The sequence below is a fragment of the Telopea speciosissima genome, chromosome 2 (assembly GCF_018873765.1).
Source record: "Telopea speciosissima isolate NSW1024214 ecotype Mountain lineage chromosome 2, Tspe_v1, whole genome shotgun sequence".
In the NCBI taxonomy this organism is placed as follows: domain Eukaryota; kingdom Viridiplantae; phylum Streptophyta; class Magnoliopsida; order Proteales; family Proteaceae; genus Telopea; species Telopea speciosissima.
In genome coordinates this window covers 3,176,800-3,194,241 of record NC_057917.1, presented here as the reverse complement: position 1 = coordinate 3,194,241, position 17,442 = coordinate 3,176,800, and the positions used below count along the sequence as shown (strand labels likewise).

The window sequence follows — 17,442 nt, the reverse complement described above, 5'->3', positions numbered from 1 at the left end:
ATCAACTCACATTAAGTTTCCTATATAACCGATGTGGGATAAATGGGATCATAACATTCCACCACGCTCCGCAGGCCCGGCGCCCACGCGGGCTAGCTTTGCACTAGCTATTAGTTTCGGTCGAACACTGCCATACCGACGTCACCATCCGAGCCGCACGATTGCACCTGAGAGATGTGATGCTAGTTTTGATACCACTGATACGAGCTTGGAAAAACTCAACCCCATAAAATCGGCTTATAAGGTGAGGGAACCTAAGAACTTATCAACCCACATCAAGTTTCCCATATAATCGATGTGGGATAAATGGGATCGTAACACCCTTTCCCGAAGAAGATGCCTCAGATCCAATCAATTAACACCCCTAGCAAAATCGAATCCAACGGAGAAATCCAGAAAAAGGAAATTGAATGAAAATCAGAAAAAACCCCAATTATAATTTTATTTTTTTAATCTTCTTAAAATTTACATTTCCATGTTCTTCCAGTCGCTTAGAAAACCAGAAAAAAGAAAGAAATTAGAGTTACAGAGAACGAGAGAATGAAGAAAAAGATAGGGCTTTAATTCTTCAAGGTTTCCTTTTCTACCTGTGCTGGTTGTCTCCACGGAAGCTTCACGGAAGCTTCAGGTTCAAGGAGATACCAAACCAAAGACGACGATCTTTTTCTCCACAGAAGCTTCAGGTTAAATCAGGGATATCAAACCAAAGACGACGACGACAACGGCGAGACAAATGGCTGTAGAGAGGAGAAGAGCCAAAAGTAAACGATCACCTGAAGCACTCCCCTGAACCAAGTAGGATTCCGTGTCACCTGAAGCACTCTCCTGCAACAAAGAAGAATAGGAAAAAGAAGAAACTAGTTGTCACGGTGAGCAGGTTACAAGCTTTTTTTATTCAACGACTACAATTAAAAGGTTAAAAAATAAATGGGTCAAATTAAGTCGTTGCGTATAATATTGCGTTTAACGAAAATACCCGTAGCGTTACTACCACCCACTCATTTTTATTTTATATTTTAAACTAAAGGAAATTTTTCTTGGTAATTACACTCAAGGGAATTGAATGCAAAATAAAGTGAAATTTAATAACCAAGTAAAAAATAATTTAGGATTAATAATATTATCACATGGGGTAATAATTATATAGCTTTATTTTTCCAAGTATGAAAATTTCACTTCCCTTCCCTTTAATTCTCTTTGCAACCAAATGAAGCCATAGACATAGGCTATCCCTGGTATCATCAGATCTTCTGGGCTTTAGCCCAACTTCACTCACCCTTTGATCCAGATTGTGGTTGGTTGACCTGGTTTTATTGGTTACCTTGAAGACTCAAAATCTTTCCTAGTCCACCTCCCACGGTAGCACACTCCCACCTGCCCAGGGAAAAGGTTTAACCAGTGAGATATCTTGTTTATGTTTGTTAGTCTGTGTCAGCAGCCGACCAAACATGGATTACTATTAATCCAAGACAGCCATTGATGAGCAATTCAGGTTGGTTTGTCATAGGAAATAAACAGCAATCGGGTTCCAGATCAGTCCTGGCGGATCTACCGATCAGAATTGGAATCACCCAGAATCAGCATAAAGTCCTTGAACCCTAGTTTCTGTATAGGATTGGTCTGATCTAAAATTGGGATTGGCCTTGGCCTATCCGATTTGATTCTTCTAACCGTGGTTTAGGTACCGATATCAGATCGGCAATATCAGTTTCGGCCACGGCCATGACCAATACTTGAACGACACTGTATCAGTGGTCACAGAACAAGAGATGGTAAAACGGTAAAAAATAACTTAGGTAAGAGGTAAAACAGTCTAATCCAGCCCAATACAACAGATACATATCGGTATTGGTATTGATTTTGGAACGGACTAATACCCAATCCGATACCCCGCACTAAAAGTCTAAAACCATGTTTCAAACCCTAACATAGGCTGTAGGCTGTGTTTGGTATGCGTTCTCAGAATAGATTCCTAGTCTAGAACGCATTCTGAAACCTGACCCAAAATCTATTCTGATAAACATACCAAACACAGCCTTTATAGTGCAAGTAGTCAAAAAACGAATGGCGGTCGAAATGTTAAGCCTAGAAGGTCAACATCTCCTCGAGACCTTTGCAACTAACCACTCGCCCTACATCAGGAAATAAAATCAAACCCTCTCTACCACCAATTGGTTTTAGAATAACGATAAACACTTGATCCAAAAAGATCAATAATTGGTATCAGAACCAATGTTGCAAATTTGCGTCACTCGGCAAAAACTGAGGGAGATTGTTGGGCCTAGGAGGTCAGCGTCTCCTCACGACTCTGAGACTAACAGACCAACATGAAATTCATCGTGGATCAAATCAATCAAATTCACAACAATAGAAACAACACGTTACAAGTTACAATTGTGGAACCAATAATGGGCATAAAACCCTATCCTACTGAGAAAAATAATGTATAACACTAAAACATCTAAGAAAAGCATGCAATCGACTCGTTTCACGGTTCAACAATGCAGACAAGCCAACCTTTAAGCAATTGTGGTGATAACTTCAAACGTCGCTCCTGAAACCTGATCAAATTTCTGGAGCTGATGAATAATTAAATATGGTACCTTAGTCCACAACTTGAAAGCAATCATGGAGTTTGCACAGTAGAATCCTTTGACTTATTCTCCTCTGAGGATGGCCGGTTCTCTGAGTCGGATTGCCGGATTTCCTCTATCATTCTGACAACTTCTTCTATCTTAGGTCGCATGTCTGGCACCTTCACCACACAAGCCATGGCTATCTGCAGCATTTGCACCATCTCTTCTTCAATGTTTTGATATCTCATCAGCTCAACATCGAACACCTCAGCTGTCCATTCCTCTCTCACAACTGACTGGACCCACCTTGGTAGATCAGCCACGTCGTCACGCCCAGGTGATTGCAGAGGGGCTTTCCCTGTCAACATCTCAAGGAGCAGCACGCCAAAGCTGTACACATCTGATTTCTGAGTAGGTTTTCGGGTTTCAATCACCTCAGGAGCTCTGTAGCCTATGGTTCGTGATGGAGTGGCAGGGATGTTCATAAGAGGGGTCAACCCAAAATCTGAGATGCAGCCATCTTGGTCTTGGCTGAGGAGGACATTGGAGGACTTTATGTTGCCATGGGTGAACTTTCCCCCTCCTTCAGCATGGATGTGTGCAATGCCCCTTGCAGCTCCAAGGGCTATTTTGATCCTTGAATCCCAGTCAAGTGGAGTTCTTCCGGTGTCCCTGTTTCCTGTCACAGCATTGAAAATGGGGGACAAGGATGCAGAGTACATTAATATATTTGAAATAGAACTGCACTCCACTCAGTAGCATAAGTGATCTTTCAGTCTAAATGAAAAAAAAATAAAAAAAATCATGATGTCAATCCTAGTATACAGTCAACCTAACAGTATACAGTGATTTGAGTCTTCTTGTATTCTAAACTTCTAACATAAGAAGCCTGCAACAAATTTTTGCCCTAGGAAGATGAGAATTCTGATCTTCCCTACTCATTTTAACCATTGATTATGCAAGGGAGTTGGAACACAATCATTCATCAGTTCTCACCAGGACTGACAGTTCAGTTACTTTCATTAATTACTATTTCAGTTGCTTTTAGAAGAGGGGATGGGGAAAGACCAGGAACCTTAACTTCCTAAAGCTACATAACCATGCAAACTTAATCTATATTTCATTTCATGGAAATGTTGAAATATTAGTTTGGAAATGCTAATGATATTTAAGCAAAGAACTCTAGTTATCAGAGAGATTTGATCATTAACTTCCATTTCAGTGACATAACTTGTGTTTAGACAGCCGGACTTGAAAATCCTACATGGTACAGAGGCAAATAAGCTCGGTCAACCAACCAACACCAAAGTGCATAAATTTCTACACTAATTTTATATACGTTAATCTCAGGTAGTAGTCCCACTGTTCAATAGGACACTTGACCGGCAGCAGTTAGACTCTTCTTCATTTATTTATTGTTACAAGTAAAACATATACCGTCACCCGAACACTGAAATTTATAGACGAAACATGCTTCTATTAATCATTTCACACAATATGTACCATGCTTTACAGATCATTTTCAGAAGAATCAATTTTTTAAGTGTTTCCATGATGCAAAATTGCAGTCAAGTTCACCTTACTTATGTTTGGTGCCAACTAAAATGCAGAAACCATCTTTTCATGCTAAAAGAAAGTAGGCTAGAAACATTGCATCTTGGGATAAGCTGCAATCAACATGGTAGCATTATAGGTTCACAAATCTTCTTAAAGATGGACGGGTAGGCAATTTAAGGCAAAAGGGTTCCACCATGCCCTGTACTTTCTATCACTGGATAGATGCGATATTCCACCTTTTAAATTTGGTGGCATATAACTAAGTGGTCGTGGATTTGAGTCTGGAAACAGCCTCTTTGCGAAAGCAAGGGTAAGGCTGCGTACATTATGACCCTCCCCAGACCCAGCAGTGGCAGGAGCCTCGTGCACTGCGTACGCCCTTTATATCTCAACCTTATGGTCCACCTTGAGTGGAGCTTTCCAACTAGGCTTATTAACGCTTTTTCAAATCTCTACAATGACACACAAAGATGCCAGATTGGTATGAAACTTTAAGCATGGTTAAATGGTGACATGGCATTCTAGGTAAGGGTATGTAAAATCTTGAAAAGGCTAGAAAAGATCAAATAGGGCATACCATGCAATAATGTGGACAAGTTCCCCGCAGGGATGTAGTCATAAACCAGTAGTTTCTCATCCTTCGAGTAGTAATAAGCACGGAGTGGCACAACATTTGGGTGCTGCCCAACCCGTCCTACAATCTCCATCTGCTGCTCAAAGTCCCTCTTCCCCACCACCACTTCCTTCAACCTCTTCACTACCACAGTTGTCCCCTCCTCTAGGATAGCTTTATAGGCTGTCCCATAGCTCCCCTTCCCCAGCACTTCAGCAGACGCCCTCAAAAGATCCTCAAGGTCAAAGTTATAAGAACAGCCTTCAAAGAAGACTAACTTATTCTTCTCTGCCTCTTGCACCCCACTACCAAATTCCTCCTTAGGCTTCTCAGCTCTCCCTCCACCAGTGGCCTTCCCCTTCAAGACGCTGCTACCTTCACTATCTTTTTTCTTCAGACAGCATAACAAAATTGTTAGAGCTAGAAGAACTAAAACTGCAGAACCTCCAACCGCAATAGCAATGATAGCCCTTGTGCTCAGTTTCTTTTTCGATCTCTTGCCCAGTTGAGGAGCTGCTGGTGAGAATGGCCAAGTAGCAGGTGAGGGTGAGGGGGAGACTGGAGAGCAATATTTCAGAGGTAGTCCACATAAGAGAGAATTTCCTATGAAAGAAGAATTAGGGAACTTTTGGAGGTAAGCTGGAATGGAGCCATTCAAGTAGTTGTAGCTCAAATTCAAATGCTTGAGCCTTGGGAGGTTGAGATTGGGGATGGGTCCAGAGAGGGAGTTGTTCTGGAGGTTCAATCCAGTAAGTTGTGTCAAATTCTGTACTGTGGGTGGAATCCTGCCACTGAAGGAGTTGAAGGATAGCTCAAGTAAGTTGAGTTCTGGGGAGAGAGAAGCAGGGATATTACCAGAGAAGTTGTTATGTTGCAGGTAGAGGTAGTGAAGGGAAGGAAGGGATGAGACATCAGAAGGAAGATTTCCATTGAGGAGGTTGGATCGAAGGCTCAGGGTTCTGAGGGCACCTAGCTTTCCCAGAGTGTTAGCTGGGATTGGGCCAGTGAGTCCTACACCAGGAAGTCGCAGGGCAACCACTCGAGTGCCATCTGGAGAGCAAGTAATGCCAACCCATGATGAACAAACTGGGGAAGTGGGATCCCAATTAAGTTTCCTACCATGGGGGACAGTGGCAGCAAAGTCGAGGAGAGCTTGTTTGTCTGAGTTCAGGTCAGCAATGACCAGAGGAAAGAGAAACAATACGAAGAAAAGGAAAGGATTTGGTGCAAACGAAAATAGGAGCATTGGGTATTTCATATGGAGGTTGTGTAGGATGGGATGAGTTGAAGTGACTTTGTCTGAGAAAGAAGGATCTTAGCAGATCTTGATTTCAGCCTGATCAGCAACAAAAACCATCTGAGGATATAGACTGACCAAAAAAAGTCACAAGACACAGTTAACACTGACTACAATAAAATGGAAAACAAAATATTATCTGTTCTACACCATGCATGATGCACTAAAGGGTAGCTATAACCACTTGACATTAAATAAAGACTATAGAATAATTTACATGAAACAGTGCAGAAGAAGAATAGGAATACTTGCCACCAAAAGAACTTGAACAGAAAACAATTAAGAAAAAGCAACATCATACTGTTATTAGTGTTTTTCTCAACTCTCTTCAAAAGTAGGAGTCTGTATAACCTAGAGAAAAAGGCTATCCCTTTTGACAGAGAAATTCCCATGCCAAAAAAAATGCATATAATTATGCCATGTTTAACCAAGAAAGCACATGCACCCCACGGGGATTTCTGTAAATATGAAATCAATATCCTCTTAAGCAGTAAGGAAAGTTCAAAAGGAGGGAAAAAGGGGAAACGTCTGGGCACACCAACAGGGTGTCTGGACCGTGTCACTTCCCCCCCCCCCCCCCCTAAAAAAAAAATTGCAGGATTAAATTATGATGTCTAGAGCCAGGAAACCCTTTTCTTATTCCTTATATTTTCTAACAAAAACACCAATCCTTCCCCCCTCCCCCTTTAGGTAGAAGAAATGGGAAGTACTTTCTTCCATTTATGATAACACCAATTATACTAATGATATGCAAATTGTAAATCGAATTAATACTTCAATAATAAACTTCAGTCTTACTTAGAGCTAGGGAAAACCCAGATTTTAAAAAAAAAAAAATGCCTAAAGGAGGGTGAGAAGAGGGGAAACCCCCAATAGAGGGGCATCTCTGCCATTTCAATTTCAAAGAGGAAAGGTTGGACAATTACGAAAAAAATAAAATAAAAATGGAGTCGATTAAATTTCTCAAATCTTAAAAAGCTAATTCATTCTAACTTCCCTAACAAAAGCAATTTCCATTTATTCCACTTTCTTGTAGTGTGATAAAAGCTATGCAACACTAAAGTTCAAAACACTGATTTACAAAAAGTAATCAAATAAAAAACAAAGTCATCCAAAAGCAAAAGCACAATCCTTTTCATATAAAGAAGGCAAACGGGGAAGGCATTCTATGTTATAAAGCAATTCTAATCCTCTACTATGCTCTCCTCTATGGATAATCGTTGATGTATGGACAAGGAGTGAGAAATATCTCAGGGCTATTAATGTAAAAAAGCCGATTCTCCATTTTTTTCCCTGTTGGCTAATTCCTTGTATATATTATATTATTAATAACATTAATGACATTATCCCAGCGTGTCCAGAAACCAAATTTTGTTCATAAGCTAATTGGAGTAACTAATTAATTAAACAAGTTATAGGCTTTGCTTATTGACGCCCTAGGCCTAAGCCCACAGTCAGCGCGTCTTTGGACTAAGGTCATCTCTTTGATCTATGCGAATTGGTTACCATAATAGAGAATTCAAGAAGAGTCGTGTGAGGACATGAATATTAACTCTTTTTTCATTTTTTTTTATTTTTGGGGTAGAAGAATATTAATTCTTCACCTGTCTATTGCTTGGGTGGGAACTCGACGGGACATACACAACAGGTCATTTGCACATCCAACATGGTACATATAAATGCAATGCCTGCCTCGTTTGTTAAAAGCACTCAATGCGCACATTAGCATCCTCCCACACTGAAAACGGGAGTTTTTACTTTCCTGAGATCTAGCTAAGGGTTGGAGAATGCAGTAGAAGACTCACCAAAAGGAAATTCAATGGCTTCTTCTCTTAGAATCCATGGCACTAATAAGAAGGCTCGGCCGTTAAATCTCGAAACCTTTCCGAATCTGGAAAAGCAATAGAAACTTAGAGGTAATACAAATCAACAATTCAGCACAGACCTCACACCCAAAACTCCAGTCTTACCAGATTGAGAGAAGACGCTGCTCAATTTGTTCCTGGGCAACAAGAAGCTCCGGATCCGCCATTAGAACTTTGGAAGTCGCTGCAAGAAACAAATAACCTGAGATTCTCAAACCAAAGATTTATACTGAAAAAAATTAAATCTAGAAATCCGCTTCTTTTAAGAGCTGAAACTGATGCAATCTGCATTATACGAACATTGAAGAGCGGAGAGAACCTCCAGATGAAATATTTTAACAGAACTCTATCTCTTGATCTGAAATCCTATGCTATCTGGAAAATTGTGAGAGTAAAAAAAAAACCGCCAAATATTTGGTAGCATCTGATGAACTTCCAAGCTCAAAATGGATGCGCAACTGAGAAGACGAGTCAGAAAATATGACAGTAGGAAAAAAAAAATTCCAGAAGGAGAAATAGAAACAGTTACACAATTTGAAACGGAGTTAAGTAATACAGATTATAGAGCAGAGACAATCACATTTGCACAGGCTCGACTCAGAAGGAGAAAGGGAAGAAGAAAAACACACACAAACTCGAAAACTTAGAAGTGTGGTTTCAGATAAAGAGTCGAGCGACGGGGGCAAAGAGACACTGCACTCTCGATTGCACTCGGAATCGAGAAGCTACTCTTCAAAATAACTGCATGTAACAGAATCCAGAAATTTCCTCGGAGAATGAAAAAAGTATCCACCGTGGACATCGGATCTGCTATTAGTACGCCGGAGTCCGGACAGCTGAAACCTGAAACTACGTGAAGTTTCACGAGGAACACGAAGACACCAAACTTGAAAACATAAGCGATACAGAAATCAGAACCAGCACTCAAAACTCAAAAAAAGTCTCAGACCTAGAAAATTCTCCCAGAAGAGTACTGTTACACTTAATGACACTTTGCTCCGGAGCTTCGGACTTGGCTTTAGAGCTCCAACACCTTCACAGACGAACAGAGATAATGACTGAAATGATGAGATATTCCCTAAAACAGTCGAACATCCAACGGCATTCCTTCACAAATACACTCCTTGGAGTCTACAAGACTACAACCGAAGAAGCTTCATTTTTAAACCTCGAGATTTCCGCTTTGAATCTGAATCTGCAGGCATTTCTCGTGATGTCGGTAGCTCAGAATCTTCCGCCATTAAAGCGAGAAACGCAGTTCCAGTTCCTCCTGAGCTCAAAAGCTGGTTTTTCGAATAAATTCTCTTTGAAGCTTAAAAAAAAAAGATGAAAGTAAAAGGAAAACTCCCAAACCCCACCACCACCACTGTGGTGTGATCATGAAAATGAAAGAGAGAACTTTATCTTTCTGAAGAAGCTGTGGCCTGTGTAGCTGCGTATTTGTTGTTGTCTGTTCGCTCAGTTTCCGCCCTAAGATCCTTGTCTTGCCAATTGACCCTTGTTTTCCATATAATTACAAAATATCCCTGGCGACTTGGTTGGGACGTCTGGTTCTCGTCTCTTGTGGCTTGTGGGTATAAATCAAATCGAACCATTTATTAAGTATTGGTATCGTATCGCCCATATCGAGCGATACATATTGGTTTTGCTAGTCATCAATATCGATACCATGTTGATACTGTATCGATAGCACAATATGGACAAAGGGTAAAATGGTTAGAAAACTCATTTTTTAAGGAATTTTAGGGGTACTTTTGTCCAATACAATCGATCCAAGCCAATATTGTATTGGTATCATATCGGTTTTGTGTGTTGCCGATACCCGTTCCGATACCGTGCACTAAAACCATAGTTCCATTACCTCAAATCAAACCAATTAATAAACGATTCCGGTTAAGTGGTTTATATCAGCTTCGATTTTGTTGTTGATTCGTGTTAACAGTTTTGGCCTAGTTGGGAATAAACATCTATTTTTTTTTAGGGAAAAAGTTTCCTACGTGGACGTATGGGCGACACATAGTGGGTGACAGAATGACTGCCATGCCCCTCATGTATGATAGAAATTCTACCGCCCATTGTGCTGCCACGAGTGTTCTCATTGATTGGTGTGTGCGGTGTGGCCTTTGCATCCCACTCAAAAAACGATTTCCATTTTTTTGTTTTTTTAAGTCGGTAAAGAATTCTGATGTTATTGTGCTTGAATCACAACATTTAGGCCAAATTGTAACGTAAGAAATAAAAATAATTTAAAATAATTTACATTATTATTATTATTTGTTTAGGTAAGAGTTTACATTAGTTTAAATCCACCATAAAACATTAGAGAGCATATATAGAATGTTAAGACTAACCATTTTTTAATCGATTCAATAATATATCGGTTTTAACGGTTCAAAATTGTCATTTTAAATGGTTTCACTGCTCAAAAGTAAAATCAAACCGTTTAATCAATAGTTTCAATTCTTAAAACTGTTGCGGTTGAAGAAAAAACGTTCCAAGCATAGAAAAACGACATGTCTTTTTGAAACGTGTTATACAATTCTACGTTAGGGGTGTTTTTCTCTTCAATCGCAACAAAGGAAGTATTTATTTACCTTACGCATTAATAGTGGTATGATGAGTGTCATAAATGAGGGAGAAGTATTACCTTCAAATAAATAGGGGGAGTGATAGACGGTTTTACCAAAAAAATTAATAATAATGACGGTTAGATCATGTAGGTTTTCCTTCTCTAATGGTGGACGGAAACTTTCACCCCACACATATATATTAAGGCCAAAAGATTGATGCTTGATCATGTGATTTTGTACTAGCACGGGAGCTAATGAGTGCTCATAGGGGTATCAATATGGATGTGATTTTTTATTTAACAGGGGCAGGGCGATAGTTTCGCACGCTTCTATGTATAGGAATAGGAGCCACTTGACAAGACAACTTTGTCTTTCCCATATATTTATTAATTTATCAAGGGTTAAATCAACATAACAGACTTGAACTAAAACCAAGCATCATAAATTCTCCTCTTCTTTTTTTAAAGTTTTTTTTTTGGGGGTGCTTTTGGAAGATGGAACCATTGTATCTTTTTATGAAAGTTGATTAAAGGATCAATTTAACTCAATTTCACCCTTCAGCGTTATCTGAACTAAATTGCGTTGATTAGAGGGATCTAAGCAAGAACTGGGTCGATCAGAACTGAATCAAATTTGAAAAAAAAAAATATACATTGGGTAAGTAATTTGGAATAGAATCAAGACTAACTTGTGGTTTGATACTGCTCTATCTTAGAATTATGTGCAAATATTTCACAATATACACGCATATAATCAAATTCTATTATATATTTTATGGACAAATGTTCTCTGTGCTTGGGGAGGCATAGGATGCACCCAGACACATGGGGGTGGGCGAAATGATCGCCCCGCCCCCCTATTGGTCTAAATGATCGTCCCATGTGTTTGGACGCAACCTGCACTCCCAACCAGAGAACAGTCACCCATATTTTATAGACCTGATTTTCCTATGCGGACATTAAGCAAAGAATCTAATGCCATCTCTTAGACATCGAATCCAATAATCAATTTTGCCACATTGACCTTCAACATTGAAAAGCTGCATGTGCTAATTCAGGAGATTCTTTCATAAAACACCATGTAAGATGACTTTTGCCTTTATCATTTTTTTGTTTTTAATGAAAACATTGTTTAAGAAAGGGCAAAAAATCGCTGCCTATCATGCAGCCCTTGCACCAACGAAAGGGGCAATGAGACTATGAGAGTACACGCACAAGTAGCAACATGGATGGGGTTTTCTTCATCTTCATGGGGGTGGCACGGCAACTTCGTGCATTCCTGAGTCTGGAAGCAGGAGCTACACGACTAGACATCGTTCTTTTTCCCTTTAAGAAAATAGCATAGTTTCAATATCCCTAATTTTTTTTTATCATAAATATCCCTAGTTACCAAGGCTATAGCCTCGTCGTTACTACCCATCAATGAGCAATAGTCACATACTCTCTAGTCTTTTTTTTCTTTTTGACTAATCTATCTAAGAGATTGCCCAGGGGGACTCTACGCACGCACACTAGAGGGGTAAGGGGGAATAATAGGAAGAGGGGGGGGGGGGGGGAACACATTATATACACACACTCACACATGTGATAGGAGTCGATTCACTGACCTCCCCTGGTCTTTTTTAACAAAATCTACATATTTTCACCAAAAAACAAAAAACAAAATCTATATAATCAAACTTTTTCAAAAGTTTGGCTACATCATATAATAAATAAAACATTTCCCAATACCACATTTTCACATTCCCTTGATTAAGCCATTCTACCATTTCTAGATAGTCCATCAAAATTATGTCATGCACCCACCCTTGATCTTTGTTCCTTGTAATCCTTGGTAAACTCTTCGCAATTCTAACTCTTTCGAACTCCCTGTAAAACCATTATTCATATATGTTGTAGTAAAACGAGAACAAGATATCTTTGGAAAAAGTTTTTATAGATTGACAAGTTTAGAGGTATCTCTACCGACATCATGTTTTGCCAAAGGGATGGGTGATGTGGCAATTAATTTGGCTATTTGAATGTCTAAGAAATTTTCTATATTGGATGCATGTTAAATTCAAATTAAGATTTAATCAATTTCTCTTCCATGTATCTGCATATTCTCTTGTATTTTTCAATAATCTTTTTATTTTTAGATTTTTTTTGTTCATTATATATATATTTTTTTACTACTAGTAAACTTGGCTTTAGCTAAAACTTGAAATGTGAGTGTAGATAATTGGGATCTATTTTGCCACAAAATTTTATCTTTATTCAATTGGAGATAGTTTTACTTTCATCCTAGGTTTCTTTCACCCACCATTCTCATCATTATTCATCCCTTATTGTCGAAGATTTGAAATACCTATTGTATTATTCCATGATTCCCATTGAAGCATTATAACCCATGACTGAAGAGATTTTCTCTTCAGTATGGATGATGGAAAACTCGATCATATTCAATTTGTCACGGGCAGATATTTTAAGCCGTATAAAGATACCTCTAGATTGTGCCAAAGTAAAAAAAATAGGAGTCTTCCTTTCTATTTCTAGAAAATAAAATGGATTAGTAACCAGTAAAATGAAAAAAGATTAGTTTTGCCAATCAAACCTACTTGGCTTTGCGAGTGTGCCACCTTTAACATGCCGCATCCATCAGCAATGGTGGCAGTTGCTTCCCTTCGTAGATATGCAATATTATTAATTATACCTCCACGTGATGGTTGTTGACTTTTCTTTTTTTTTTTGTTCCTTTTGTGGTACTTGATATTTCAACATTTGCCATCACTTTTCCCTCTTCCTCAGCCAATATTGTTAATCTAACAGGTGGCAAAAATAAGGAGTCAAAGGATTCATCGGAAGTATTCACTATTTTGCGTAAAACAAGGTCATTAGAAATCAACAGTATAAACATTTGGATTGATTGTGAGAAGTTGGTGACATAAGTGACTCAAAATCCTAATCAATGGTCATAGGAAGTATTCACTATTTTGCTGGACATTAACTCTTTAAATCGTTTATGTATGCACGTATTCTTAAAAATTATACAATTTACAACGACCCAACTCATAGGTTAGTTATACAAACTAGATCTACTAAAGACCAAATCTGGCATTTTGGACAATGTGTCTTCTTTCTAGCTAGCTTTACTCTTTTCTTCATTTTGGTTGCTATCAAAAAATAGAATCCCTATGCCAACCAATCAATGTGATCGGATAGATGGTAGGAAGCATTTGCTTCTAAGGCGTTTTACCACATGATATTCAATGAATAGATATGATGATCGACTGATCGAGTGAGGTTGAATCATAACTAACCAAGAAGATTATGTTGATATATATGTAGGAAATTATAGTGGTATATTTTCACATCGGTTATTATGATTGGAGGTTCAATCGAAAACCTTAACACAGTAAATGAAGAGAGTTCCTTAATTATACAAAGGAAACAAGGACTTGAACAAATTAATCGATATGAAATTATAACTCTATAATTCTCAAAATTTTGTCTCATGTGTAGCTTTGGCATATATGATTCTACATGTTAGCTAATGGATTTTTAAATTTATTAACTTTCTGTAAAATAGGATTCACCAATAATCATTGATTGTTCTAGAAAGAAAGAGACTTGAACTTTAATATTATACTAGAGGGTTCAACCCAAAACCTTAAGGCATTAAATGGAAAGAGCTCCTCAAATATATGAAGGTGCCAAGGATCTAAACAAACCGATGTGGGCCGTACTATAGCTCCCAACATCTCAACATATGTATCTCAATATACCTTTGGTTCATATCCAAATGTATTATAAGTTAAATATTGCAAAATGGTTTCTCTAGGGGAGCTACCAAGACACAGAGGGGACGAAACGATCGCCTCGCCCTCCATGAAAGGTGAAAATTCCCGCCCTATTGATGATTTCGTGTGTGTTTTCATTGGCCCCCACGAAATACGTAGGTCGCGTCACACTCTCCCATAGAGAATTCTTCCCCGTTAAATATTATGAAGCAGTTTTTTGTCCAGGAGTATGGCTTACGCCAACACTCCTGTGTGTCTCTCTCTCTCTTCAAAACAAGGGGTAGAGATGTCTTTTCATATGGGGAGGAGAGAGATAGACTCATGGGAGTGCTGGCGTAGCGGACAAAGTTCTTTTTCCCTTAATATTTTAATGTCATTAGAAAACAACAAGTAAACGAATGTATGATGTGAACACTAATTTGTCTTTAACTAAGCAAATGGTTCTTGGTGAAAACATTATGTTTAACCTTGAAAGTCTTCATCAAGAGAAATATTTAATAAGCTAGGAAAAGTTGTACGTTGATGGCTGCATGTAACAACTATTAAAAAGTTTATTTATTTGCTAAAAGAAAATGGTAACTTGAAGTTATCATATGGGATTGGAGCAAATAAGATTGTTTAACCAATAAGAAGCACAATTGCTTTAACATATTATTGTAAGGTAGGGAAGGTTACCTATGGTTTTACAAAGTCCATTGTACATGGTGAAGGTTGGGACAAGAGATGATTCAAGATGCATGTGTCTGTCTATTTTGTCAAACTTGTCCTATTAAATATTTTGTTCAATCGCAACTTGCCTCGCTTTGAAATCGTGGATAAATTAGGGGTGTCAATTGGTCGGACTCGGTCAGTTTCAGTCTGGCCTAATTGATCGATTGAGCTCCTCTCTAGGGACCCCAAGGCCAAGGGAGTGCCTAGAGGGGCATCAACATCAGGATTTGTGCAACACAGCCCAGCCGTTGGATGCCCCCTGGGCATTTTCTGGGCGTTGGGCTCCCTAGAGAAGAGCACCATTTTAAAGGTTTAGGTAATTGGGCCTCGTAGGTTAGGGATAAACACATTTCCATTTGTTCAGTGAGTCAGTTACTAGTTCATAATTTTTTTTTTGTTGGAATAGGAGAGCTTTAATAGGGTAGGGGGAGTGGGGTGTGATAGGGGATGGGGATAGGCCCCAAGATGGTTTGGACTCATGACCTCTTATTTGAGGAGTTGGTCTTTTGCCAACTGAGCTGACCCCCTGGGGTACTAGTTCATAATTGGACTCAAGATAATTAGAGTATTTGGGCTTTAAATGGGCTAATTGCCTAATCGGGCTATCAACTATCCTCAAACGGTCGCTTATTAGTCAGTCACAGTATCCGTTTGGTCCTGGCCGATCAGGCGACCGTCGGGTCAAACTACCTTTCGCTTAGAACACCCGATTATTAATCGACTAGTGCTTGAGCTCAACACGTTTAATAATCGATCGGACCAACCTCAGGCTTTAACTGGTTGGTTTAGGTCAGGTCTAATAGTGTGGTTCAATTGACACATCAGTCTAGACTCTAGATCATGTACCTTTACGTGTATGCTTCATGTATGGATCGGTGATTACGTTGGTCTCTTTTCGCTTTCATAAATACCTCTCCAGGCACGAGCATCATCACCTAACTGTATGTGAAGCATACAAATACAAATCATCAATTCCAGTCTCCTCGTCCAGTGGAGCAAATTGGAGCTTTAGAAGAGCAGCATATGGGGTTTGGTACATGGCATTTCCAAACCCATTAAGGGTCATAAGGAAACCCTAACCAATAAAATCAAAGATTAACCATGTGATTTGGTATATGATTATATTATCCTAAATCGAATTGAAACCAAGCCGAAAAATTAGAATCGAACCAATAGATATCATTAAGTTCAGAATGATTCTGGCTTATTCCAACAAAATTAAAATCAAAATCAAAACCCGAATCCATGGAAACCAATTCCATTATTATTTTTTGCCTACTTGAACCATGCAGATAAGGATTTAAAAAATGTGAACCAAACTATATGAAATTAGACCAACTCGATCCAAACTAAACTGAATTGAGGCTTATTGGATCTGGATTGGGTTATTGTAAAACTGGTTGAAATCGAACCACATTAGATTGATTGACAATCACACCAAATATTACATGCAGAATCGAAATCAAGCCCGAATCAAAATCAAAATCAAATCTTTACTTTCGCCTACCCCTATTGTCATGTGCATCCCACACACAAGTAAAGTGGAATACCATACCCGAACACCTTGCCTGAGCAGGAGTAAGGCGATACTGGAATCACATCCGTGTTTTCACATTGGAATAAGTAAATACTTCTTCATTCCTGTTTTCACAGACCACTTTGACTTAAGTACGGCTTCTCGTTTCCTCTCAATGTTCTCTCTCTCTCTCTCTCTGTCCACCACTCAAGTGTTGTGGGCCAATTATTGAAATTAAATTGATTGATCGGAGGGAATTATAGAATGTCAAATGCAGGACCACCCATAGAAACCGCCAATTGGATATGATGGAAGAAAATGGTTTGATAAGATTTGAGAATTGAGAGAGAGCGAGAGAGGGATTATTTCAATCTAGTTGTGACAGTTGCGGAAATATCAATTCCCGAAGAGAAAAAGATTCCAAATCCAGCCGATATTAGACAAGAAGAAGTATTTACAAAATACACTATTGCAGCTGTTGGTCTTTGTTGATCCTTAAAAAAGACATTTATTTATGTAACCATATGTAGCATAAAACTGAAGACATATGAGAGCGATCCTGATCCTCTACGGTGTGCTGCTTGTAGCGGTCTGAGAGGTATAGATTGAGTTATATGTATAAAGACCATTTTACCCTTACCTAAATATTTTGCCTGAGTGGGGATACGGCGGTCATTGTATGCATGGCCCGATCTACACCGCACAGGCCGCTAGACGATCTGCCTCGCATATGAGAGAGTTGTCATAAGAAATAGAGGGTAAGACGATGAAAAGGCGGAAACCTTACGATGCTTACGTATGCGCTCCCATTGATCAACACACACATGCAGACTCTAGTTTAGGCAACGATCTCTTTTCCTTTTTTAATATACATGATAAATCGAAACAAAAATGGATTGAGTCTAATATATCAAATTGATAACAACTCGATAAAAAGAAATTGAAATAAATCAAAACCA

At 38.9% G+C, this 17,442-nt stretch overlaps 1 protein-coding gene across 2 annotated transcripts; it reads right to left on the bottom strand.

Moving 5' to 3' along the window:
• Nucleotides 1-2,328: 2,328 nt before the first annotated feature.
• Nucleotides 2,329-8,963, bottom strand: LOC122649926 (probable inactive receptor kinase At5g58300). Of its 2 annotated transcripts, XM_043843188.1 has the most exons (5): nt 8,858-8,963; nt 8,014-8,092; nt 7,849-7,934; nt 4,711-6,116; nt 2,329-3,255 (listed from the first exon to the last, which is right to left on the bottom strand). In XM_043843188.1, exons 4-5 carry the CDS (start codon nt 6,002-6,004, stop codon nt 2,627-2,629), a joined length of 1,923 nt encoding a protein of 640 aa, XP_043699123.1. In that variant the 5' UTR covers nt 6,005-6,116; nt 7,849-7,934; nt 8,014-8,092; nt 8,858-8,963; the 3' UTR covers nt 2,329-2,626. The 2 variants fall into 2 exon arrangements, with proteins under 2 accessions (XP_043699123.1, XP_043699124.1); XM_043843189.1 differs by lacking the exon at nt 7,849-7,934.
• Between the last annotated feature and the right edge of the window lie 8,479 nt (nt 8,964-17,442).